The 27,369-nt window shown below is 33.6% G+C and overlaps 3 protein-coding genes across 3 annotated transcripts; 1 reads left to right on the top strand and 2 right to left on the bottom strand.

Moving 5' to 3' along the window:
* Positions 1-2,150: 2,150 nt before the first annotated feature.
* On the bottom strand, positions 2,151-5,898 carry LOC107950262 (ubiquitin-conjugating enzyme E2 7). The gene is made up of 6 exons (XM_016885070.2): positions 5,739-5,898; positions 5,530-5,632; positions 5,043-5,140; positions 4,865-4,965; positions 3,754-3,831; positions 2,151-2,619 (listed from the first exon to the last, which is right to left on the bottom strand). Exons 1-6 carry the CDS (start codon positions 5,779-5,781, stop codon positions 2,542-2,544), a joined length of 501 nt encoding a protein of 166 aa, XP_016740559.1. The 5' UTR covers positions 5,782-5,898; the 3' UTR covers positions 2,151-2,541.
* Positions 5,899-11,296: 5,398 nt separating this feature from the next.
* On the bottom strand, positions 11,297-12,275 carry LOC107950261 (osmotin-like protein). The gene has a single exon (XM_016885069.2). The coding sequence runs from the start codon at positions 12,241-12,243 to the stop codon at positions 11,491-11,493; it is 753 nt and encodes a 250-aa protein (XP_016740558.2). The 5' UTR covers positions 12,244-12,275; the 3' UTR covers positions 11,297-11,490.
* Positions 12,276-23,840: 11,565 nt separating this feature from the next.
* Positions 23,841-24,691, top strand: LOC121215427 (uncharacterized). Its single transcript, XM_041089905.1, has 2 exons — positions 23,841-24,338; positions 24,386-24,691. Exons 1-2 carry the CDS (start codon positions 23,841-23,843, stop codon positions 24,689-24,691), a joined length of 804 nt encoding a protein of 267 aa, XP_040945839.1.
* The last annotated feature ends 2,678 nt before the right edge of the window (positions 24,692-27,369 follow it).

The raw sequence follows: 27,369 nt of genomic DNA, 5'->3' as shown, positions 1-27,369 counted from the left end.
TTTCGGTTTGCAGATCTATTTTGTGAGTATCTTTGTTATCTTCATAAGTTGTGATGGACAGATAATGGTGTTTGTCGTTGCTAAAACTCCACCAGCCACCAATAATTTTTTATTTGTTTCTATTTTGGAAGGGTTTTGGAATAATAAATTATTTTATGAGCTGATTTGGACTCGTGTTGTCTTAGGTTTTATGTATTTTTTTGTTTGTTTTCTATTATTTAATAAGTCTTCACTTTTAGTTGTTTTTGTCTGCTCTTGTAGCACGTTTTTTAGTCTTATGCATGTAGCATTTGCTTTTGCAAGTGATTTTAAGGAGGATTTTGTCGTGGTTCTCTCCAATTTGGTGGATGCTCGGTTCTTTTGTAGAACATTGCCTATCGTTTTAGTCTATCTAGGGCTGATTTCATTATTGTAATAAGTGATTCTAATTACTCTAAATATGTCGTGCTTGAGTTGTGACAATATCAATTGCCAACGTGCCATAACGTTGATTTGATATTAAGGTTAAAGCCTTTGTTTTGTTGATGGAGCTTGTCCTTCAACTCCTACAATGGTTGGGGTTTTTTTTTCCGTAGAATTATATAGTCTCGTTCATGAAATGAACTAATGAATTTCTTTTTTAAAAAATCGTTAAATGCTAGTTTTAAACTGATTTAGAGCATATTTAAAATATATAAATTAAACGACAAACAATTGTGCATCTAGTTTGAATATAATGTGTTACAAAACATAAATGGAGGGAGGATCCTAACGGGGGTTAGGGGGTTTGGCCCCCAAACTTTTGAGAAAATCTGATTTTTACCTTGAAATTTTTAGAAAATTTTAATCAGGCGTCCTCAAATTTTTAAAAATTATCATTATACATTTTAATTTATTTGACAATTTTAATTAAGCTATCTTAAAATATTTAAAAATATCATTAATCTCATTAGAAAAACCCTATTTTTTTTAAAATGTTCCCGTTGGACTCCTAAAATTTTTGAATTTTTTTACTAGGCCCTCCAAAACTTAATCTTAGGACCCGTCATTACAGATAGTTTCAATAAAATTTAGAAAAGCTATTTTTATTTTTTACTATGTTGATCTAAGTTATCCATATGATAGGTATACACAATGTGTTTCATGTTTCACATCAAACTTGAGTGAAAGACTAATGCTAATATTCAATTTAATGGTTAAGCTGAGAGAAAGAGTTTATTGATATCATATGAATATTCTGATGACTTCAATTAGAATATGTTGAAGTTTGAGAGCAATTTAAAATTTTAGATCATGGTTTAAGGATCTCTAGTGGAATTAATCCTTTATTTATTACAGCGAATAATGGAGTTTGGGCTGGGGGGGGGCACTGCACGTGATTATTAGGCCAACGACAGCTCAATTGTGCGGCACGTGTACGGTATTTACGTAAAGAAAGATCTCTAAGTCAAACGGGGAGCTGAGCGGTTCATTAATTCACGGACCTTATTACGAGTCTGGATGCTAAGCCAACGGGTGTGTCTTGCTCAGTCTTGTTGGAACCGGATGGATCGAATAAATCAGTTTCTCAATGGACGGTCTGGAATCACTAAAAAATTGAAAATCGAATTAAAAATTAATTGTTGAACTAATTTATATCTTTTAATTAATTTTAATGATTTATTTAATTATTGTTTGAAAGGTTCATTAATAAAATCATTGTAAATAAGATCATTTGAATATCTTATGATACAATTATATAAATCTTAATATCATATTTAAAATTTGAAAGCAATTAATTCTGTTGGCCCAAAAAAGTGAGAGGGCCAATGAAACAACCAATGTAAAGTCAAGGTTGGTACAGGTGAAAGAGACATTGGCAAGCTCTCTTCTTGAACACCTCTATCAAGCGTGATTTACGCCGTCAAACTCAAACCCAGACCTCAAAATTTGAGTCCATCTCAACATCAGCCACCAAGACCAAAAACCAACAACAATAAAAAAATGACCAGACCCAAATGACAGAAATCTGAAGCCTCAATTCCTTACTCAAAATGACAGAGATCGGAAACAACGCAAACCTGAAACCGTTTGATCAGAGATGGTCTAAAACCAACTTGACCCAAGTCTAATTCGCACCCATCTAAGAACAATGGTTGGAAGTACACATCCAACTCAAGCTTGAAGAGAAATTAAAATACAATGGTGGAGTTTATTGATCTAAAAAGGTAGTAATAAGATCAATGAAAGCATCAAAGACCAGACAAATTGTCCACCCAAGGAAGAGACACCTGACAAATGACCATTTCATGATAAAAAAGCGGGACTCAACAAGAACGTTTGCCAACAAACACTTACCAAAAAACGCTTTTGAATACCGGGAAACTGTTTTCAGAGTAATTACATTACTCCAGTCAAAACCAAAACAAAAAAAGGGAGAGTTTTTAAGTAAAGTGTTGAGATTTTTTCATATGGCATTCTACAAGGACACTCGCAGTGTTATCGACCAAAGCTCCCCACACAATCAATTGAAGGCATTCCCTGGGTACTCAAATATTGTCAAGAAGAAGCAGCGGCAATGGATCATAACATTTCTTGGGACCGTCTCACGCAGCGGCTAACCTTCCTCTTGAATTCATCTCTTGTCTCTCTCCATTCTTTCTGCAAATAAACACATAATAATAATAAAAAAGGAATGTTGATTGTATGAAAAAGAAAAATCATAGTTTTGATTCTTTGGTCGGTCAAAAATAGTAAGACATCAATGTCAAACATGTTTTAAATTCGATCAAACTATAGTTTGTCACTCTACCATGATGAAATTTGAGATTTAATCATTCTACTTTAATTTAGCATAATTTGATCCCGTTCAAATTGATAATAGTTACGGTTGCCTTTGGCATGAAAAATGGAAAGAAGACAAATTAGTTTATTTTAGTAAAATTTATAATTAGAACAATTTATTTAGCAAGTGTTTTATTGCAATTAGAAGTCCTTAAATTATAGTTTCTGATCCAACATGAATAAAACCCTATATACCTTCTATTCAAGAGAACAATTATTAGTAAAAAAATAGGACAAAATTATTTTAATTTAGGTTTAAGACTCTCTTCCTAATGAGTCTAAGGTTGGGAACTTTGGGAACTCCCTTCGAAGAATTTAAGGTTATGAGCTCCAATCGATTAGTTCCATAGGGACCATAACAATATAATTGTGTTCATAACTGTTAATTGATAACAGTGTTGATAATGTTAACAGACTAATGGAAATTCCCTGTCACTACTTTAACTGCAACAGTGAATAGCTTTATCAATTTGGAGGTACTAATAATATTATAAAAGTAAAAAGACCAAATTATCCCAAATTAGAGTGAAAAATCCCAAATTCCAGCATAGTAAAGGGGCTAAAACATAATTAAACCTTTTGAATTCACTACCTCACATGTGAAATCCTATCATAGAATTATGCTAGCCACCACAGATGTGATAAGGGAACGCAAACCATAGATGAAGACTTATTGAGATGAAAGCACAAGTGCATGTTAGAACACCATACAATCTGAATACTCATTTTAATTGACCATTAGCTGACATGAGCTTAATCCAACAAGCTTTTAAAGAAAGTTTCATCATACTAGCCCCTTAGGACATATGTTAGTTTGCATCAAACATTATGCAGAAATTAATTAGCCATACTGAATGTAATGAGGTGGCCACCAGAATATCTAATAAGAAGCAATAAATTAAAGAACAAAGAAGCAACGAAAAGGAAACATATGAATCAAGAATCACTTACTGCAGCTTCAACATTCGCAGGGGATTCATCGTTAGGGCTGGAAAGCATTGATATGATACTCAAAACAATACTTTCAACCTGCCAAATAGCAAGAATATACATTTGTTAATGCACTACCAATAGAGTAGGGCAAAAAATGAGGGAAAAACAATAGTGAGGAGCACGTTGAGAAAACATTTCAAACTAATGAATACAACACTTTAAATCTCCACATCATAAACAGATAACAAAAGGCTTTAAGACCATAATCAAACCATGAGAACTGATAACCACAAGACAAAGCAATGCACCTTAGAAAAAACATTTGGATCAATAATGAGATGAAAGAACAGGAAATAACAATAGAGACTAAATTGTTTTATAACTTGAAACTTTTGACAGTTCCTCAACTAAACAGAGTCTATCTGAAACCGATTTTGTGTACATGAACTTTTTACTCTGTTTCATCCAAATTTAAGCTACCCACACGACTTACAATTTATATCCGTGTTCTCTTTCCTTCTTATATTGTTTTTCCTTCCAGATATCTTTTACCTTTAACATTGTTCTTCATTTGTTTCATTCATGTTATTATCTTTTTTGGTCCACACATCACATGATCAGTCCATTCTATGTCATCCTTATGTCATCCTTATTTTTATCAATAATTCTTTTTAACTGATATAATCACCATCCTTTGAAAGAAGAATGTCTCTCGAGTCACTCACATTTATCCAACACCAAATTAATTTTACACCTCTAACTCTCAATCACCTGATAAACTTAAGCAATCAAAATTAATCATCTTACAGTCATAAAACATTCTGACCACATTCCCACAAAAAATATCCCCTTCAATCCTTAGTTCTAGTAAGAATAAATCATTGAATATTAGCATTCAGATTCATATAAATTTTGGTTTCTAATCACATGCATATTTCTTACTATTTCCAGGAAATATAAGAGCTGTTTCCTATCTTCATTTGTTGCCTGATAAAAGAATACTACTTGATTGCAATCAAGTATAACTCTGAGAAAATCTGAAATCTACCGCACTATGAATTCAAATGTTATTAGCACTTGAACAGGCACAAAAAAAAATTGACAAACAAATGACACTTCATAAACATACTGTATGGACTGGCATCCAGCGCTCACTTGCAAGCTCATAGCCATTTGGATCATCACCCGGAGGATGAAGAATTGATATGCAAACACGCCCATCAGGATAAACTGCAACACACATAAAGATGGGTTTAGTTATTGCATCACATAAAGGCAAGTGAGAAGTTGAAGAAACAAAAGTATACCATTAGGATGCCAAATCTCTGATGTAAATTTGACTGTTGGAGGGCTGTTTGGATAATTTGGTGGAAAACTCATGATAGCATTGAAAAATCCCCCTTCACTGAAATTAGAACATTTACGTTAAGGAACTCTAAAAGTAAACATAAATTAGAAATATATATATATTCCCCAGACGAGAGATTAACAAAGAAATTATTCCCAGAGCAGCATACACCATAAGCAATTCCACGAGAACTCAATCCAAAGTCAAGATTACTCGAGAGTAGCAAACTAAATGGTTGAGCAAGCTACAAAGCAAAGATTAGTCAATCTAATGCCAACATTACTAAAGAACAGCAAAAAACCATAACATCAGTTCATGATCCAATGTCAAGAAACAAAACCCACATCGAGAATCCATAATAAACACTAAAATTCAATTCAAGAAACAAACTTTACCCCCCAACCACCTCCCCCCCCAAAAAAAATAAAAAGAAAAGAAAAACTTACTAAAGAGTATCAGGAGGTCCAATAATTGTTACACTCCATTCAAAGATATTGTTCTCATCGACCAATCCAGCCGAGAACCCATCAACCGGATTCTTACAAAGATCTGCAAAAGAAAAGATCAATAAAAAACCCGATTCAAACCAAAACCCCAAAAAAGATTCATATCAAGAATCTCTAATTGAAGACGATCGAAGAAGAAAAAGAGCTACCTTTGAGCTGTTTTTGAAGGAGGAGGCTGGCTTGAGATGCCATGTAAAAGATGAGAGAGAGAGAGAGAGAGCTGAGAAAAAGCTCTGGGATTTCAAGATAGGAAAAGTAAAAGAAAATTTATAAGCAGACACTCCGTTTTACTTTATAGATTGAGTGAATTCGGCGATAGTGGACTTAAATATTGTGCAAAGTTGAGCTAGGATTAGGTACGGTTCGATTTGTTTCTACATTCGTTTTACCACGAATTGGGAGTTGCCACGCAAGAGAGAGAATTGGTATAATAGTAAAAATTGGAAATTTGATTTTTTTTGGTAAACTCAACAAATCTTCGCTCAACTATGTTGGGTTGATGTATTGATATTTGATTTCGTTCCCATAGTTGAATTGATAACAGAATTTTTTTTCTAATCCGTATGATAATACATTTAATTTTTAATATTTATATATTCTATCAATTTTATCGATAATATATTAAAAATTATAATTAAATTTAATGAGAATAGAATTTAAAATTTAAATGACTTTGATAAAAAAAATCTCTTGTAAATAAAATAGGAATGAACACTACGAATGACTTGACAATAAATTTCAGGTCGGAGCGACTAATTCGATCTATTTTTCACATTCATAAGAGTTCGTCTATGTTTCTACTTTATGAATATAATATTTTTTAGACATTTCTAATAATATCAAGTGCTATTCCTACTTTAACATTTCTAATTTCTAGAGTTTTAACTCCGATTAAAAAGGATTTAGAAAAACCTTCTAATTATGAATCGGATATAAAAGCAATAAGCGATGCTTGGTTATAATTTCGAATCCGGTCATTTCATTTTAACAACATTACTTCTCCCAACACTAATCGAAATGTTGATTTCTAGGAATTATGTATTTCTACATTTGTTTGGACAAATATATATTTAATCAGCAACAAGTAAAATAGTTCAAAAGATAAACTATAAGGAAACATGAAACAAAATAAAAGAATATCTAACCAATAAGTATCAACTTTTGAAGAATTTGGTAGAGTAACAAAGTTAAACTAAAATCAAACATCAAGTCTTATTCAAGGAGAACAACGATAGCCAAAATGTTAAGAGAAAAACGATAATTAAATCTATGTTCAGAAGATAACTGTATCAATAAATACAGTAGGGTTGAAAATATTTTTATAGTTGTGAAAATATTGTGTGGGATGGTGGAATGAGTGGGGAATGGATTAACATGTAATTTTTTTTTTATTTTTTTGCAAATGCCTCTATTTTAAAATTCAAAAATTTTGGTTAGAAGTTTAAGGATCAAATTAATAGAATTTGCAACTATTGAGAATTAAATGTGTTATTTCAATAGTTTGAAAAAAAGGACTTTTCATTATCAATTTAACAAAAATAAATAAAAGAGGAATCGGTTCAAATATTAGTGCCTAAATTAAAAAAAATTAAAATTGAGTAATTAAAATAGAAGCGTTGACATAAGTGACCATTTATATGGTTTAACTTAAAAAAAAAAGTTATATGTATACTTATCATCCTAAATTTACAGAATAAAGAGGGAACATGCCTAGACTTTGAAAATGCGTTTCATCTTTACTTTTGAACGGGAATCAACCATATATACACCCTCTTCCTCTTTTTGTATATGATAGCAGTATGTGGTATATGGGAATCATCTATTTAGGGGGCGATTGCATTTGAAAAAATAAATAAAAATTTAATTATTATACTTTTCAAACGTACAAATCAATTCCACCCTTAAATTTTATTTGTTAAATGGTAACGTGGAATGATAATTTAAATGGTTAATGATTAATTTAGTTCATAAATAATAGTTAAAATATTAATTTTGATTTAAAAAAATTCTTAACAATAGTTTTAAAAAAATAAAAAAATCTAAAAAATAATATATATTATTATGAATAAATATTTTTATTTTTAATAAGATTATCGATTTGATGAGAACTATCTAATGTAATGAGACACTATCTTACTTGTTGAAAACACACTTCAGTGCAATTCTAAAAGCACCATTTCAATAAAATCATTGTTTTATTATTATTGAAATACAATCAAATAAAAAAAACAACACATTTACAATAAATAAAATCCTTATGTAACTTTTAGTTGGAAGCATGGACAATGAAAATGAAATTGAATATTAAAAAAAGCATGAGAAATTTGAAAGTGAGTAATCTAAACTTGTAGTTGATTTTTTTTTTTGGTTGCTTCTATCAAGTTTTTATTTATTTATGACTTCAATCAAGCATGGGCAATATTTTTTATTTTTGTAGGTTTTGTAAAATAAGTAAGAAAGTCTTGTAAAAAGACAATAATTTTTGGGTTTTGACTCGAAAGTTTGATAAAATTTTTAAAGATTTTTTTTGTAAAATTTTTAAATTTTTTACATATATATTTAGATTTTTTAGAATATTTTTTATTTATAAAAATATTTTAACATAATTATTATTTTTAATAATTTATAATTATTTTTAAGATTTAAAAAAAAATAGAATTATGGTTAAGAATTTTAAAAAAAATTAAAATAATATTTTAGCTATAGTTCATGGACTAAATTAGTAAATTAGCCATTCAAATTAATGTTTTACGTAATCATTTAACAAATAAAATTAACAGAAGGGACTAATTTGACATTTTAAAATGTATGAAGACTAATTTATCATTTTTTTAGTGGAATAGTGAAAATACAATCTACCCGCTTCCTAATACTTTTACACGCGAATTCACGTCATTTAACTTTGTTTTCATTGCTTTTTCAAAAGTGGTTTTGCTAAAGTTAAACGTTAGGAAGAAAAATTTGGAATCAAATGCGATTTTAATTCTTTTATAATGTGATGTATTCTATGTAATATTTATATTGAGTACACATATTTTTTTATTGAAATTTATTTTAAATATATGTCATTATATATTTAAATTTATAATGAAATTTAAAAAAAAATACTTAAAATTTTTAAACTTAAATTTTATATATGAAAATATCACACTAGAGTTACAATAAAATATTTTTATATTTTTACTAAAATTTAAACATTATTTACTTTTTTCCTTTATAATATCATATATTCATGCTACTCTTTTGAGCCTGTATTACTTATAAAAGACATAAATACAATGAAACGAAATTAGAAAAGAAGAAACCCAATAAAGCTACATGTATTTCATCTCAAACCTAAGCATACTGTTAGAATTGTGTGACCCAAATTCTAAGAGATTGCTTGCAAGTCAAGTTAAACAAAAATATATTTTCTTTCTAGAAGATTTAGTATTTATTAGTATAATATATTTAGCATTTATTAGTATAGTTTATTTGACTTACTAATTTAGTCTATAAATAGGCTCCTTTACAATCTTAGAATTAAGAGAGACACCCATTAGATTAGAACTCATAACACATTCAGAGAATTTTGTGTTTACGTTTGAGGGTTATTTGTTTTTCGGGTTTTCGGGGTTTAGTTTTTATCTCCATCTTTTGTACTCTTCATTCTTTTGCCATTATAGTAAAATTATCTTTGCCCGTGGTTTTTTATCCTCTTTTGAGAGGTTTTTCCACGTTAAATTTGTGTGTTCATCTTCTCAATTTCTTCTACTATTTTTACTTGTTCGCTGCTTATTCGGGACGATCCTAACAAGTGGTATCAGAGCTAGTTTAACTTTCATAGATCAGCCCGTTCAGAGATGGCAGTAACAAGGTTTGAAATTGAGAAGTTCGACGGTGAGACAAATTTCAATCTGTGGCAAGTTCGGATGATGGCAATTCTAGTTCAAAATGGCTTGAAAAAGGTTGTTACAGGGAAAAAGCCTGAGAATCTAAATCAAACAGAATAAGAAGAGCTTGATGAAAAGGCCTTGTCTGCAATCCAATTGTGCCTCGCGAATACAGTATTGCAGGAGGTATTGATGGAGAAGACCTCATTCGCCTTGTGGAAAAGGTTAGAAACTCTTTATGCGACTAAGTCTCTGGCTAACCGTTTAGTGTTGAAACAACGTCTATTTACGTTTCGCATGAACGAAGGTGAGCTTCTTAAAGATCACATCAGTCAATTCATTACTCTTTTAAATGATTTAAAGAACGTTGAGGTTCTTATTGACGATGAAGATCAAGCTATGCTATTATTGTGCTCTTTACCCTCTTCATACAAGTCTTTCAGGGAGACCCTGATTTATGGCAGAGACAAACTCTCGTTCGAAGATGTGAAGGGTCATTTGTTGAGTAGAGACAAACTCGACAATGAGTTTGATTTGAATAGCAAAGCAGATAGACAAGCTTCAGTTTTGGTAGCATCAAAGAAACGAGACAAAAGGTGTCGCTATTGCAAAAGGTTAGGTCACGTCAAAGCAGATTGTTATAAACTGCGAAATAAAAGAGCTGCTGAGAGTAACGAGGAAGATGTAGCTGGTGTTAATTTGGTCGATGAAGGCGGTGATGATTTCTTGTTAGTGTCAACGAGCGATAACTCCAAGCTTACGTCTGAGTGGATCCTAGATTCAGGATGTTCTTTCCACATATGTCCCAATAGAGAATGGTTCTCCACATACAGTTCAGTTGAAGGTGGAGTTGTGCACATGGGAAACGATTCATCTAGTAAAATAATCAGTATTGGTACTGTTAAAATTAGGATACACGATGGGCCGATTAGGACACTCTCAGATGTCAGGTATGTACCTGATTTGCGAAAGAATCTCATCTCCTTGAGTATTTTAGACTTGAAAGGATGCAGAATCAACATCGAGTCGAGCGACATTAAAGTATCTCGTGGAGCTCTCGTTTTGTTAAAAGGTAAAAGAACCGGCAGTCTTTATATTCTGGAAGGTTCTACAGTGACCGGTGAAATCGGACGTCCCTCGTCCGTTACGGAGTCAAAGTCAACTCATTTGAAGCGGAGGCAACTTGGTCATAGGAGGGAAAAAGGTATGACTGTTTCGTTGAAGAGAGGTTCTCTTTTGGATGCAGGTTTTGAAAAGTTAGGGCACTGTATTCGTGAAAATCAGACCCGGGTTAGTTTTGATTTGGCAGTGCACAAGTTGAAGGCTAGAAGTCTTCCAGCTTCTAAGCATAGATTCGACTCATTTAATTCCCTGCATAGTTCAAGATAGGCCCGTGGCGGGTTTTGGCAAAGATGGCATTGAAAGAATTCGTGTCAAGGTGGAGATTGTTAGAATTGTGTGACCCAAATTCTAAGAGATTGCTTGCAAGTCAAGTTAAACAAAAATATATTTTCTTTCTAGAAGATTTAGTATTTATTAGTATAATATATTTAGCATTTATTAGTATAGTTTATTTGACTTACTAATTTAGTCTATAAATAGGCTCCTTTACAATCTTAGAATTAAGAGAGACACCCATTAGATTAGAACTCATAACACATTCAGAGAATTTTGTGTTTACGTTTGAGGGTTCTTTATTTTTCGGGTTTTCGGGGTTTAGTTTTTATCTCCATCTTTTGTATTCTTCATTCTTTTGCCATTATAGTAAAATTATCTTTGCCCGTGGTTTTTTATCCTCTTTTGAGGGGTTTTTCCACGTTAAATTTGTGTGTTCATCTTCTCAATTTCTTCTACTATTTTTCTTGTTCGCTGCTTATTCGGAACGATCCTAACACATACCTTGACTATTACAGTTCAACACTAGTGATTCTTCAAACCAACGTACAAACATACAACACCCGACATTTATATGTGTGTATAACTAGAAATTAACGTAAGTTTGGTTCCTTCATCTTTGTTTGCTTTGTAGTTAATGGCAGAATATAACCTTAAGTTCACGTGGCGAAGAACAGTCGTGCATGAGCGAAGGGCTGTCATGGGCATACGTAAACGTCGCGGGGCAAGCCTGCTTGAAAAACTGGGAATAACCCGAAGGCTTACACGTTTGAGGACTATTGTAATGGTTCCTGCAACAAAGCTCGTCCGTACCAAAGGCTTCGCACCCACTCTTACAACCCACCACCGGACCCTGTCCCGGCTCCGACCTCAGCTTCAACACCTCCGGACACGTCTCCAGCAGATTGACCCTGCACCCGACCACGGGACAAACGCCTTTGCCCTCGTGCGGTGTCAACGTCATGGGGACGTTGAAACCGTCCACGAGGCTGACCTCGTAGGAAGACAGGTCCTTTTCGCCTCCGTGGTGGAAGCTGAACTGCGCCAGCGTCACTGGGGAGGCGCCGCCGAGCCCGTTGCACTCTATGCGGTGGCCGCAGTCTCCCGTGGCACAAGAGAAAAGGCCGTTGTCGTAGGTACAGCCTGTTCGAGCCCAGATGCGGCCGGACCAGTGGGCAGTGGGTGCGGGGAAGGAGCGGTGGGTCAGTGTTGGAAGGGCAAAGCCGCCGCGTTCGAGGACCGGGTAGCCGGCGTTGGGTTGGATAGCTGGGTAAATGGTGAAAGGACAGTTGTTAACGATTGTTAAAGTAAGAGCAGGTGGCTGAGCATTAGCAAAGCTGCATAAAAGGAAAAGAGTAGCACAAAAGAACAAAGGAGAAGAAGCCATTGTTTGAGCTCATGAACAAGACATGGAATTTTGAGGTTCTTATATACAAGTAAAAATTCAAAAGGACTAAAATACCCTTTCTCTCTTTTTAAAATATTTTATATTAAAAAAATTAATTGAATTATTAATTTATAGAAAACATAAAAAATGCAAATTTGCTATTCAATTAGAAGAAGTATAAACTTCAGAAGTTTTCTTTTAATAATTTATTTTTTATTATATTTAATTTTGTTTAAGAAAATATGAAATGCTTTAAAGAAATTAAAATAATATTTCCCCACCCTAGCTTTAAAGCCCACTCATGTGACCCAAGTTTAACGTGAAGAAGAAGTGAGTGTATAAATTTGTTGTTAGTGGCATTGGGCGTTTTAACTTATTTAATAAAGATCGCATTGCATGCAGGTGGCGGCTGAGGATTAAGACCTGCAAAAATATGGGCAGACGCCAGAGAATAAAGCTGATTTTAGACTTTCATGATGCTTAAGGGCTAAGTTAGGCTAAACATTGCTTTTTCATCCTCTTTTTCCCTTTTTTTTCCGACTACTTAAGAATCTTTAACTTCAATCTAATCAGATCTCATCAGCCGGATTTTAACTTTGGCTTTATCCATACTATATTAAGGTAAGATGAGTTGTTATCATTAATTAATTAATTAATTAATGGGATATTAGCTAAAATACTATTGTGGTTTAAACTTAAAATTAGAAAATTAATATTAAGGCGGATGTTTTTGTTTTTATTTTTTTAAATCATTTATATAAAAATAGAAAATTACCCACATGATGAAATTTAAACTTTAAATACAATCGTTTTTAACACCTTTATTTTGTTTTTTTAGCTTCAATTCCCTTTTATATTATATTTTTATAAATATATTTATTACATAATTTTATTTTTCATTAGCAATAATATAATTATGTTTCTTTTAGGAATATAATTACAAATATTACATTTGATTACTTTACTCTCTCTTTTTTTTTAGAAAAACACAACATAAAATGGTTACATCAACAAGCTCATATTAAGTTGAACTAGAGTCATTATAATTATCAGACAACAATTATTATATTGAAACCAGTGGAGCTTCAAATAATTGAAGCAATGAGTTTCCTATTGCAGCATATTTAGCCATGTAATCCGTAACACCATTCTTTTCCCTTAAAATATGATGTACTCTTACTTTTCAATTCCTATGTAGCAACTAATATAATAATCTTAATTCAGCCAAACTACTATATAATTATATTTAAAAAAAACATACAACATAATTGCATTTATCAAAAGAAAACATATTAACATGATTCCATGCGTGTTAATGATATAATGGAAGATAAAAACATAATGCTTCCAACATCAAACAAATAAATGTGAAAAAAGGAATAAAATAAAATAAAGGAGAAGAGTATTCGTAGCTCATAATTAGCTAATTTTATATGTTATGTGCTTGCTATTTTGAGAGGTAAGTTGGTTTTTTCATAAGACAAGTAAAATAATAATTCGAAGAGAAATCAATTTTAAAAGTCTATACTGAAGACCTAATTCGATTAAAACGTCTATAACTTCAATGGAAAATTTCATCGAAAAACCATATATTTTTTAATCTAAGCTCTGATACCACATATAAAAAATTTTAGATTTGAAAATTATACAAATAATGTAACACCCCAAACCTGGCCTAAACGTTATGGCCGAATCTAGCGATGTCACATTGTAACACCCCTTACCCGTATTCGACACCGGAATAGGGTACGAGGCATTACCAAAACACATACATTTATAAACGTATTAAACTGAGTTATAAAATTTCATACAGATTAAAACTTTCAAATTATTATCTTCAAATCGCTAATTAGGGCTTACAAGGCCCAATATATATACTCATTCGATCCAAGCCTTATAGCTATCACCATTTGTTCATTTCATAGCCATATATGAGCTTATAATCATTCATTTTCTCGTCATATGAATTTACCAATTATTACTTGCTTCTCGCGAGTACCTGAATTGATCCGTATCATTTCATATTCTCGTATCGTCATATTTGTCCTATCAAACCATTGTAATATATTAAATATTCAATATCTTGTAAAGATTCGCTAATCTATCCCATATACTTTCATACAGATTAATTCACAATTCACAAGTCTTATCATTTCAAAGCTTATAAGACACATGTACATATCTATACTAACTCGTATGAGTCTCATACTCATTCATATGCTCAATAAATTCGTTAAATCATTTCAACATTGGAGAATCCACATTATGTCAGAAACAATACTAATAACAATCATAAATCTTTTCATATTAATTTCATATATCACTTACTGAACTTCAAATATCATTTCATAAATATGTAATTCACTAACACATCTTGCCATATACAATATCCAATTGGTGAAATCACTTAATTGAATTCAACTTCAACAATCACAATAAATCTATCACTTGAGTGTAAGTCCATGTAACACTAACCAACTTTGTCAAATTAGTGAACGTCTTATGGAATTGAGTACTTTATTTTCTCGATGCCATAGTCCAACTATGGTCTTACACGTAATCACATAACATATACCGATGCCATAGCTCAGCTATGGTCTTACACGGAATTACATATCACTTATTACCATGGTCCATCCATGGTATTTTCTGTCAATTCGTCTTTATCACTGAACGAAAGTACTCAACCTTGCGTTCTACTCAATTTGAACTTTCTTTCCAATTTATCTATCTTTCTCAACAATCATAATTCAACCATGAATATATATATATATAGAATAATACATTATGTCATGCATAATACTAACAAATAATTGTTTGGTTTCATCCATATGAATTTACAATTCAATTCATAATAACTAATTGAAATGAAACATTATGTCATTTTTAATTCAACGTTTATCAAATATAATCGGCATATGACCAATTTATATACAAATCATTCATATATTTTATTTTTCCTCCTCATCCTCTCTATTCCACATCCTTAATTTACATAACACTCTTATAAATAACATTTTCTATAATTTTACTATTCACTCACATGTATATTCAAAGCTGTCTATCCGAGTCAGAGTCACTAAATTATTTTTATCCGGAGCTACAGAGCTCCAAATTAAGATCCGTTAATTTTCCCTAAAACTAGATTCACATATATTATTACCATAAAATTTTCAAAATTTTTGGCTTAGCCAATAAGTACAGTTTATTCTTTAAAGTTTCCCCTATTTCACTGCTCGACCGTTCTGACCTCTCTTCACTAAAAATTAATTATCTCACTATACAGAATTAGGATGGTACTTAAGTTTATTTCACTTGAAAATAGACTCATTCAGGGTTCTAAGCATATAAAGTTTAGCCTGTAATTATTTTTGTACAATTCTTAACAATTTTCCAAAGTCAGAACAGGGGATTCCAAACTCATTCTGACCCTGTCTCACTAAACTTAAAATATCTCAAAATATGTCTTTTGCTTGCTCTGTTTCTTTTATGTAAAAATAGACTCATTAAGATTTCATTTCATATCTTATTCACTCTCTAATTCGATTTCCACCATTTTTGGTGATTTTTCAAAGTCACACAACTGTTTCTATCCAAAAACTATTTTGTTGCTAATTCTACTATTTCATAATTTCACTTATTCACTTTCGATCACAATTCAATTCAATTCCACACATATATTCATCATTCAATTACACTTAATCATTACATGATCTCTATAATGGCCCAAATTCAAGGTTATCAGAATAGTAGTTTCGTAACCACAAATTCGATTTAAAGAAAAATTTATTTTAATATTTTTGCATGAATATTGGTATGATAGGAAAATCGTATGAAAATATCGATAGAAAAATTTTACCGATTTAGTGGTTAGTTAGAAAAAGAAATTATTGAAGAAATTGGGTAAAAATAAGGTATTGAGACCTCAATCTCGTAAAACTGAGTCAAAAATATTTCTATAAATATTTATGAAGTGTTATTGATATGGTAATAAGATTTCGTTAGAAAATTTTAATGTTTGGGTAGTCAATTAAGTGAAAAGGACTAAATTGAAAAAGATGTAAAAGTTACTAGAAAGATTAAATAGATCAATTGTTAAATGAGGAGGGACATAAATTGCAAATAACCCCAAAAGAAGATATTTTGGGCGGTATAAGCTGAGAAAAATCAGGAGAATTGAAGAATTAAGGGTAAAATTGGAATATTGCAAAATTTGCTTTAAAAGTTAGGACAAAAGTGGAATTATCTAGATTTCTCTTTATTTTTCTGCATTCTCATCAGCCAAAAACGTCCTAAGGGTTTCTTCAAGCTGGTTTTTCATAATTTTTGCACCAAGTGAGTTAATTCTTGCCTTTTTCTTGTAATTTTTGTGTTTCTAAGACTTTTACAACTAGGTCCTATTATTAAATTCATTAGTTTTTGGTTTTATGAATGAATTTGAAAGTTGCTATGAATATGTGCTGGAAGCTTATGATGAAATAGGATGAAATTGAAGCTTTAATCTGTTTATGAGATGATGTTATTAGGTAATTTCAATAGAAATTGATTTGTAGGACCTAATTGTGAAAAAGTTTGGAATTAAAGTCTAGTACTAAAATTATGATTTCCAAAGCTTATAAAGTAGTTTAAAGTGATGGGATAAAGTGTTAATTGAGAAAAATCATCTCAATTGAGAGGTTAATTGAGCAGGGATGAAATTATCATTTATTGAAAGTTTAGGGAAAAATGGTAATTAACATCATACACTAAAATAGTTTTGGACAGCAGCAGTAGTCTAACTTTGAAAAATCACCAAAAATTGTATAGATCGAATTAGAGGATGAATAAAATATGACATTAAAGCTTATTGAGTCTAGTTTCTCATAGAAGAAACTGTTTAATCAATGATTATGAGTTATAATTTATATGGTTAGAATCCTTAGTGAGTCTATTTTCATAATAAACAAACGGAAACAGTATCTGAATTCTGTACAATGAGATAATTAATTTTTAGTGAAGAGGGGTCGAAACTGTCAAATAATGAAACAGGGGAAACTTTAAAGAATAAACCGTACTGGTTGGCTAAACCAAAAATTTAGGGAAAATTAACGGATCTTAATTTGGAGTTTCGTATCTCAAGATATAAATAATTTAGTGACTGTGACTCAGTGAGACAGCTTTGAATGCACTATAAATAATACTGGAATTATAGAGAATGTTACATATGAACATGAAATGTATTAGATTAATGATTAAATTTATTTATTTAGATCCAGAAAATTCAAATACGAAGCTAGATGGAGGAAAAGAAAAAGTTCAGGATTAGTAGATTTTTGTTTACGAACAAGTGTCGAGGTAAGTTCGTGTAACTTAAATTATATTCTTAAATGCTTGAAATGTTTGTTATTAATGTGAATATGATTTGAATGTTCATTATATGAAAATTGATGAAGCATTGATATATTTGATAAAAAGGGGAAGAAATCTCGGTTGAATGGAAGGAAAATTTGATGGATCTCTGAAAATGAATTTACGGTAAAAAGGATCTAGCCTGGACGGGTGATCTTATCCTGATATAGCCCTACCGAAGAATATGTGGAAAATGGATTTAGCCCGGACGGGTAATCCGAATTAGGGTCTGAATTTAGCCTAGACTGGTAATTCAAATCCAAGCTCATTAGAGTAATTGTCGTTGCAAGGGATTTAGCATGGACTGGTAATCCCGACAATACTCTATGAGTTTATATTACAGGGGATTTAGCCTGGACTGGTAATCCCGCTGTAAGGATGAGGTTCGCCGGAGTGTGCTCTCTGAAATGGAAATGTGCGCACATGAATATGAATTGACGGACCTGGATTTGTACACTAAAGTGTACTTCTGAAAATCCATTGAAATTCCGAGAAATTCAACGGGATAAATATGGAAAAATAACAAGGAAATGGAAATCATGGAATTGATGAGCTCATCAATCATGATATATATTATTGATACATGCAAATTATTGGACTAATTTGAATGTTGAGTTTGTGCATGATAGGGGAATAATATATTGAATGGATGTATGAATGTTTATTTCATTGTATTGAAAGTATTAGGTAAGTATAATTCTTGTTACATGAGCTTACTAAGCACAAAGTGCTTACCCTATTTTCTTTTCCCCTGTTTTGTAGTGTTAAGAGCTCAGAGGTCGGATTTGTTCAGAGACGCATCACACTATCAACCTCAAGATTTCGGTATATAAAGAAACTTTATTTTGGAAATCAATGGCATGTATAAGCTAGTAAAGTAGATGTTAATGGGAAATGAATGTATAGTTAGCCATTGGTATGACTAACAAATTTTGGTTTTGGTATGTGATGAGATTATCTCATGAATACGATAAATCTATCTTGAGAATATATTGAAATGGATTGGTTGTGTCGGATTGGTCTCGGTTTAAAATTTGCAGGGAAGATTAGATATTTATAAAGGGTATATTGAGTTTTTTCTAAAATATTTATTCGGTAAAATCTGGTAATGCCTCATACTCTATTTCGGCGACGAATACGGGTAGGGGTATTACAATCTCATGTATTTTCACTTAGTCAATTTCCTGTTGAACACTCGAAATATACACAGATACGTAGAGAATTAGCACATAAGTGCAACACTGATATGTAGCTGAAGCTACCACTGATACGTAGCCGTAGCTACCACTGAAATGTAGCCGAAGCTACCACTGATATGTAGCAGTAGCTACCACTAAAATATAGCCGAAGCTACCACTGATCGATCAATAACACCGGAAATGTCCACGGGCCTGCTCACACAAGCTATCAGGTGTCTGCATCACATGCTAGATCACCCAGCACCCGGGACTCACTGTAACATTGGTCTTTAGTGACATGTCACTTGTATCCACTTCTAATCCTAAGTTCAACCGGGAATTTACACTTAACACTTTATTTTAAACACTTTGTCACTTGAATAATTCATGAACAATTTTCCTTCCACATTCAATATTAATTCACATATCAAATATAATTCACAATTTATAAAAATATATTGTTATTATTTACACATAACTTACTTTGGTGCAACAATATAAAATTTTAACAATTTAGTCTTTAATCTTTTCTTTTCTCCGATCAAGGTCGATTCCACTTCTTTCTTGATCTATAATAACACATTTAACTTATTTAATACTCACATTTATCAAAACAGTCCTTGACTCAAATTTTGGCAAAATTACAATTTTGCCCATAAACTTTTGCATATTTACACTTTTCCCCAAAGATCGTAAATTAAACTTCATCCCTTATTATTATGTATTATGACATGCTGATCATTTTTCCCTTCTATGGAAACATCGGATTCCCACTCTAACACTTACTTATGAACATTAGGTATTTTTACTGATTATGTCGTTTTACTCGTTTTCACTTAAAATCGCTTAGAAAAAGTTGTTCGACATAATTTCAAACTTCATATTCTACCATATAACATCAAAATAAACATATTTCACCTATGGGTATTTTTCCATGTAACACCCTATTTTTGGCCCGGATCTAAAGGGCCCGAGGTGGCCCAAACCCTACTAAGGCCCAAACCAAACAGAAGCCCAAAGCAGATTTGGAAGCCCCTAGGGTTTCTAGGGCAGATCCTCGCGCCGCAACCATCAGGAAGAGCCGAATCCTGCACGAAAATGGAAACAAAAAAAGTATATGGAAAATCAAATCAGAGATTTGCATATCAAATCAAAAGAAAGCAGATATTGTTTCTTCATTTAATGGTTTTATTCGGCTATATAAAAAGCCACGAAAGCACTGTAATGGGGATTGGAAATCAATAAAAAAATTACTGTCTCAGCCAAAAACAGTGAATACAATATAGAGCAAAAGATCAAAAGGTTTACATTCCCAATTTTTTTATTTTGTTTTATTCTAATTTACCGTTATTTTTTTATTTTAATTCCTGCGTAAATAAAACAAATAAAAAGGCTTATCTTCATTTACCTTTGAAACGCCGTTGGAAGATCGAGGGAGCCACCCCCGAGGATCGGTGGCCGGAAACCGAACGGTTTTCGCAATTTCTTTTCGTTTTCTGCTGGATTTTGGGTATTTTGAGCCCAGATCTGGGCTTAGGAAGGCCCAGAAAGCCGAAAGGGTCATTTTCCCCTTTTCCAGCCACCGCAGACGGCGGTGCCGGCACCGGTGATTGGCGGCCGGCGCGGTGGCCATTCACCGGCCGATGACCAGACCAAGGCCGGAGGACTGGGGAAAGGGGAGAGCATTTTAAAAGTTTTTTTTTGTTTTTTTAAGAAAATGCTTAAAATGAATTTTTTTGGGAAAAGTTAGTGGTTTAAATAGCCCTTCAAAATGGCGTCGTTTTGGACACGGGTCGACCCGAGTCCAACCCGATCCAGCCTAGGATCCGCGAGTTTTTGAGCGGAGGGGGAAATTACGCTTTTGGCCCCTCCACCTTTTAATATATTTTCAATTAAGTTTTCTTCATTTCTTAAATTTACCCCTTTATTTATTCTCAATTCCAATTTCGTCCTAATGGAACGACGCCGTTTTAGAGGAGAAGGGAAAATTTCCCTTTCAGCCCCTCCATGTAATTCGCGTGTTCGAATTAGTCCCTGGGGTTTCATTTATTCGCAGATTTACCCCGAAATTTTTCAATTGCCGTTCAATTTGGTTTTTCTTATTATTTTCTTAATTAATTTTAATAATGTAATTGTTTTTTATTGTAATTATTTTGAAAAAAACATATGTATATGCTTTATTTTTTTATGCGCATTTATATTTTTAAAACTAAAGTTTTATTCACATTTATATGTATACATATTTTTTTCGATTTTAATAATGTTGACATCATTTAATATTTTTTTTATGTTCTCATAAGTACATTATAAATTTTATAAATCAAAGTTTTACATGAAAATTTATATGTATGCCTCTAATTCTTCGTAATTTCATTTATTATATTTATATTGCTCATTTATTTGATATATTATATGTCATTCATTATTTATTTTTTCATATATTTGCATTATTTCTATGCTATCGTAGTATTTATTATTGCATTATATATTCAATGAAGCATAACATTACATTTTTTTACTCGATTTTTTTAAATCAAATTTTTTAAAATGGATATTCTTTTAATCAAAATAAGAGTTCATTATTGGGAATTCAACACGTTGTGTCCTAACGTATTGGATGCGACGCATTGATTTCTCGAAATGAAGATTTTTTTAAAAATAATAAAGAAAATATTCCGAGTTTGGGATTTTAAAGGAATTGTGCCCTAACGTATTGGGTGTGATTTCTTAAATCTTGGATAAGTGGATGTTCTTTTAAAGTAAAGGAAATATTCCAAATTTGGGATTCTAAAGGAATCGTGCCCTAACGTATTGGGTGTGATTTCTTAAATCTTGAATAAGTGGATGTTCTTTTAAAGTTTTATTGTACAAGTATTTTGGCCCAATTCATTTTGGGGAAAATTAGAATGCTGTGCCCTAACGCATTGGGTGTGGTATCCTCTTTCTCTAAAATAATAAGGGTCTTAATAAGTAACCTTTTAAGTTTTGCTAAGGATTATTTTTTTTTCAAATTCTCGACCTTAAGACATTAATTAATTAACTAGGTACCAATTTTTGGGCGTTACGAGGGTGCTAATCCTTCCTCGTACGTAACTGACTCCCGAACCCATTTTCTAAAAAACTCGTAGACCAAAGCTATTTTTTTAGGTGATCCAATCACACCCTAATAAAAGATTGGTGGCGACTCCCAATTTTCATTTTTTAGTCGACAACCTAAAATTTTTTGTTTTTCAAAAGATGGTTTCGACAGCTTGGCGACTCCACTGGGGACATTTTAAAGAGAGTCAAGCCACAAAGTTAATTAATTTTTTGTCTTATGGTCGAGAAAAATATTTTTAAAAAAAACTCATAATATCCTTTTGCATTCATTATTTTCTTGTTTAAACATTGTTTGCATTATGCATGAGTTGAACAATTTTACCCTCTTAAGTGAGAGTGAGAAACTATGCCTTCGTGAGGTTTTTACCTCCGTGTAGGGTAGTGGATTGCTTTCGGGATACATCCGTACCTATGTCTTCGTGAGATTTTTCATCTCCGTGCAGCCATAGGGAAATGTATTCCCCTGAACTGAACTCGGTTCATATGAGCCTATAATGGGTGAGGATTGAGGAATCTGCTGGTCCGGGTACCTTTACTCTAGAAGCCAAACTTCATATAATAAACCTTAGGAATCCACCTTAGGTAGAATCATACTAAACCCTAGTAGATATCAAATTAGGGATCTTTATTATTTCTTGATTATATCTTGCGGTTCTATGTTATACTGACTTTTGGTGTTTTATTTGCATGACATGACATTTCATTTCATCATAAAAGGCGTCAATTCAAATTAAGTTGCTAGATAGAAGGCTTATAATGGAAAGCGGGTTTCTTGATAAAGTGGAGGACAATGCGGCTGTTCGAACTTGGTCTGAAACAACGCAGTAAGAAAAGGGTGATAGTTTGGCTGATGGGCATGTATTGGAGTTATGGGACTTTACGCATGTCAGTGCAACTCAAAACAATTTGCAAGAACTGAAGGAAATCTGGAGTCAGTGGAGTGATGAGGTTGGACAGCTCTTTTATGATAATTATGGGGATCTGCCTTATTTGCTTGATGTAAAGGTAGACAAGCATTTGTTTCAAGCCCTCGCCTAATTCTGGAATACTGCTGACAACTGCTTTACGTTCGGAAGGGTCGATTTAGTGCCAACGATAGAGGAGTATATGGCTTTACTCCGTTGTTCAAAGTTTCAAGTGGACAGGGTCTTTTCAAGAGCGGTAAATGTACCAACCTTTTCCAAGAAGCTGATGTGTGTAACATGAATGAGTGAGCAGTGGGTTGTCGCACGAATTAAGCAAAAGGGGGACAGTAAGTGCGTCCCTTGGAAAGGCTTGAAAGATGCAATTCTTACACACCCAGATGTAAGGAAAAGGTTAGATGTTTTTGCTTTAAGTATATATGGCTTGGTTGTCTTCCCTAAAGCCTTGGGGTATGTGGATGAAACAGTCACTGATTTATTCGACCGGCTCGATAAGAAAGTTACACCGATTCCAGTAATTTTGGCAGAGACTTTCAGGCCATTGAGTGCATGCCGGAAGACGGGCGAAGGTAGATTTATTGGATGTGCACAACTTCTACTTGCATGGTTTCACAGTCACTTTTGGAAGGTAGATAAAGTTTCGTATCGGGTTTTCTCTGAAAATTATTCACCACTAAAGGAAATAGTCGCTACGCCCAGGAGAAACGACATTTCGAAGGAGAAGTTGATAGTAATTCTTCAAAATCTTCGAGAGGAGGAAATTGAGTGGAGAGCTCATTGGTTACTTCCAGATGAGATCCTATATAGGTGTCGTAGTTTTGATTAGGTTCTTTTGCTAGGGGTTTGGGGAGCTACTGGATACGCCCCATCATTGGTGCTAAGGCAATATAGGTCAAGGCAATTTGTACCTACGACCTAAGGGATAGCTGATTGTGAATTTTCGTACAAGGATGATGGTTATAGAAAGAAGATTCAAGAGATGACTAATGCGTGAAAACAAACTCGTCGAATGAAGAGGCTAGCTGTGGGTCCAATGACAACTCCTGGGTATCATAAATGGTGGGCTAGAAGGATAAATGATAGTACACCTAAGTTAAATCAGGAAGAAAGCCAGTCAATAGAAGAGCATTTGCGAGTCATTCCTTCTAAGTTGGAAATGGTAAGACAAGATTTTGAGAGGAAGAATGCAGATTTGGAGAAAAGGATAGAGCAAATGGAGGTGGAAAAGACGAACTTGAGATTGGACAGAGACGTTCAGAAGCTTGAGAATGAGAGGTTGAAGAAAGAGAAAAATAAGGCTGATGAGGAACTAGGCAGTCTAAAGATAAATTATAAAAAGTTGCGTTTGTCAATAAGAACTGCTGGGCTGGGAAAGACGTCAGAACAATGGCGAGTAGAAACCCAAAAAGAAAAGGACAAGGCCGATAAATGGGAACAGAGATTTCAAGAGATGCAAAGACGAAATGAGGCCTTAGAAAAGATTTGTCAGAAAGCCAGAACGAAAAGGGTGAGTTAAAGGATAGGGTGATTGTATTGGAAAGATCTCTTCGTCAGTATCGAAGTCGAAACTCTACGATAGAGTTAAAAGCAAGCTTAAGCAAGATTGACAAAATGAAGAAAAGAATTGAAGAGCTAGAAACGGTGCTGCAAAATTGTGAGATTCAGATCAAACACTTGAAAGCAAATGAAAGTCGTAATAATGAACAGCTTCACCACTTTCAGAGTCAAGTTAGAAGTAGAGATCATCTTATCGAGGAAGCTGTGGTCCAGATTCGAGAAGTGGCTGATCATATACAGACTTTAGCAGTACAAGCTGACACGCTGAGTGTGAAGTATGAATTAGAGTCAGATCGGGGGTAAAAATTGGCTTTGTTAATTAGGAAGATTAGAGTTCTGGGTACTAGGGCAAAGTCTTATGTGTAATTCATTTTATGTAAAGGAATTTAACTTCTAGTAAAGTTTTTTTATATGGAATTGAATTAAAATTGACGCCTTTTCTGCATTCATTTCATGCATTGCATTGTTTCATATGTATTAATAAATACATTAAGGGATTCTAATTAATCTAAATCACTCCTCAGCTAATCTGGAAACCAACCAACCTACCAAGCACCACTACGGTACTCGATCAAAAACCAAGGATATGGATCAAAGAATGGAAAGATTATAACAAACCCAAAAAGAAATGTAAGAACTGCTTCAAAATCAAATGAATGAGCAGCAAAAGATGATAGACAAAATGATGGAGTCTCAAGGGAGTATGATGGCTCAGTTAACTCAGTGGTTCAATAAAGGAACTGATAAAGAAAAGGGTGCTGTACTCAATATTGAAGAAGGAGACAATGAGGGACTTGTCTATCCTCCGGACTTTACACCCCAACAAGTTGAGATGTACCCGCGTAGGTCTTCTGTTACCATTAATCCTCCGGGTGACGCTGCAACGCAAATGAATTTCCAGATGGGATCAGGCTCTAACCCCGCTGCCAATTTTGTTAATCCTGCTATTCCTGATTTTGATGAGACGGCTGGAAATGAAAAAATGAATGATGAATTATCAAAACAGCTAGAGGGAAAGTACAAATGGCTGGAAAAAAATTAAGAGCGATGGAAAGTGCAGAAGGCTATTATGGAATAGATGCTAAAGAATTGAGTCTGGTTCCGAATTTAGTACTCCCTTACAAATTCAAAATGCCAGAGTTTGAGAAATATAATGGAACCAATAGCCCCGAAGCTCATATTACCATGTTCTGCAGGCAAATGACCGGTTACGTCAATAATGATCGACTCTTGATTCATTACTTCCAGGATAGCCTCACAGGGGCAGCATCCAAGTGGTACAATCGATTGAACCGTACCAGATTAATTCATGGAGAGATTTGGCACAAGCGTTCATAAGGCAGTATAGCCATGTGATTGACATGGTACCTGATAGGATCACTCTGCAGAATATGGAAAAGAAATCAGGTGAAAGTTTTAGGCAATATGCGCAGAGATGGAGGGAGGTTGCCGTACAAATTCAGCCGGCTCTTCTAGAAAGAGAGATGACGATGCTTTTCGTCAACACATTGAAGACACAATTTATTACACATATGTTAGGAAACCCTACTAAAAGTTTTTCCGATATAGTTATGAATGGCGAGATGATAGAAAATGCTATCAGAAGTGAGAAAATAGATGCGGGAGAAAGTAGCAAAAGGACGGCCTCGAAGAAGAAAGAGAACGAGGTTAACAACATGAGTTCATATTCGAAGACAGTTACAGTGAACCAGCCGGGAAATCAGCAAGGATCATCGAAGCAGAGATCTGATACAAGATAAAATACAGAGAAAATTCAATTTACGCCAATTTCAATGACGTATAGGGAGCTATATCAGAATCTATTCAATGTACACGTGGTTGCCCCTTTCCACTTGAAGCCACTGCAGCCTCCATACCCCAAGTGGTACGATGCAAATGCACGGTGCGACTATCACGCGGGAATTGAGGGGCATTTTATAGAATATTGTACGACGTTCAAAAAGGTGGTGGAAAGACTTATAAGCTTGGGCGTGGTAAAATTGGATGATTCACCCAATACAGAAAATTCGTTACCTGATCATAACGGAGTGAACATGATAGGTGGGAGCATGGGTAGAAAGATCAAGGAAGACATATCAGATGTGAAAATTCCTTTGAGGTGGGTCTAGAAAAATATGGTGAAAAGGGGATTGATCATCCCGAGTTCAAAGAAACGCTTCGAAAGGGTGGAAAATTACTGTGAGTTCCATCACGAGGAGGGACATAAAATCCAGATATGCGCAGAATTCAGAGCCTTGGTTCAAGACCTGATGGATAACAAGGAGATGAAATTTTATGAAGAAGTTAAGGAGGAGGAAAGCATTTGCACATCAGAGGCTTCGAAGGTTCCAAGAATAGTACAGCCTGTGGTCATTATCTCGCGACCCAAGAAGGATGAGGTGAGAGCACCAGCAATGCCAAGGATTATAATAAAGAAACCTGCAACCTTTCCTTACCAAGACAGTAAGAGGGTCCCATGGAATTACGAGTGCAATACGACTGTCCCAGGAAAAGAGACGGCAAAGAGCCAGTGTGGGAGTACTAATCCAGAGTCTATGAAAGAGGCTATAATAGGGGAGCAAAAAGAGAAGGTAGTTGAGCCAGTGAAGGAGGAAGAAGCTGTGGAATTCCTCAAAATTTTAAAACATAGTGAGTATAATGTCGTTGAGCAGTTGCATAAACAACCGGCCCGCATATCTGTACTGTCTTTACTCTTGAATTCAGAAGTGCATCCAAATACATTGATGAAGATGCTAAATGAGACCTATGTGTCCAAGGATATTTCTGTTAGTAAGCTAGATCGGTTGGTCAATAATATCAATACTGATAATTTCATATTTTTCAATGATGATGAAATACCTTCTGGGGGCATGGGATCTACTAAAGCTTCGCATATCACTGCACAATGCAAGGGGCGTATTTTGCTAGGAGTACTAATTGATAATGGATCAACTTTGCACGTATTACCGTTATTTACACTT

The sequence above is a fragment of the Gossypium hirsutum genome, chromosome D03 (genome assembly GCF_007990345.1).
Source record: "Gossypium hirsutum isolate 1008001.06 chromosome D03, Gossypium_hirsutum_v2.1, whole genome shotgun sequence".
Classification (NCBI taxonomy): Eukaryota; Viridiplantae; Streptophyta; class Magnoliopsida; order Malvales; family Malvaceae; genus Gossypium; species Gossypium hirsutum.
Note: the sequence above shows the minus strand (reverse complement) of the source record. Positions and strands in the feature narration are given on the sequence as shown.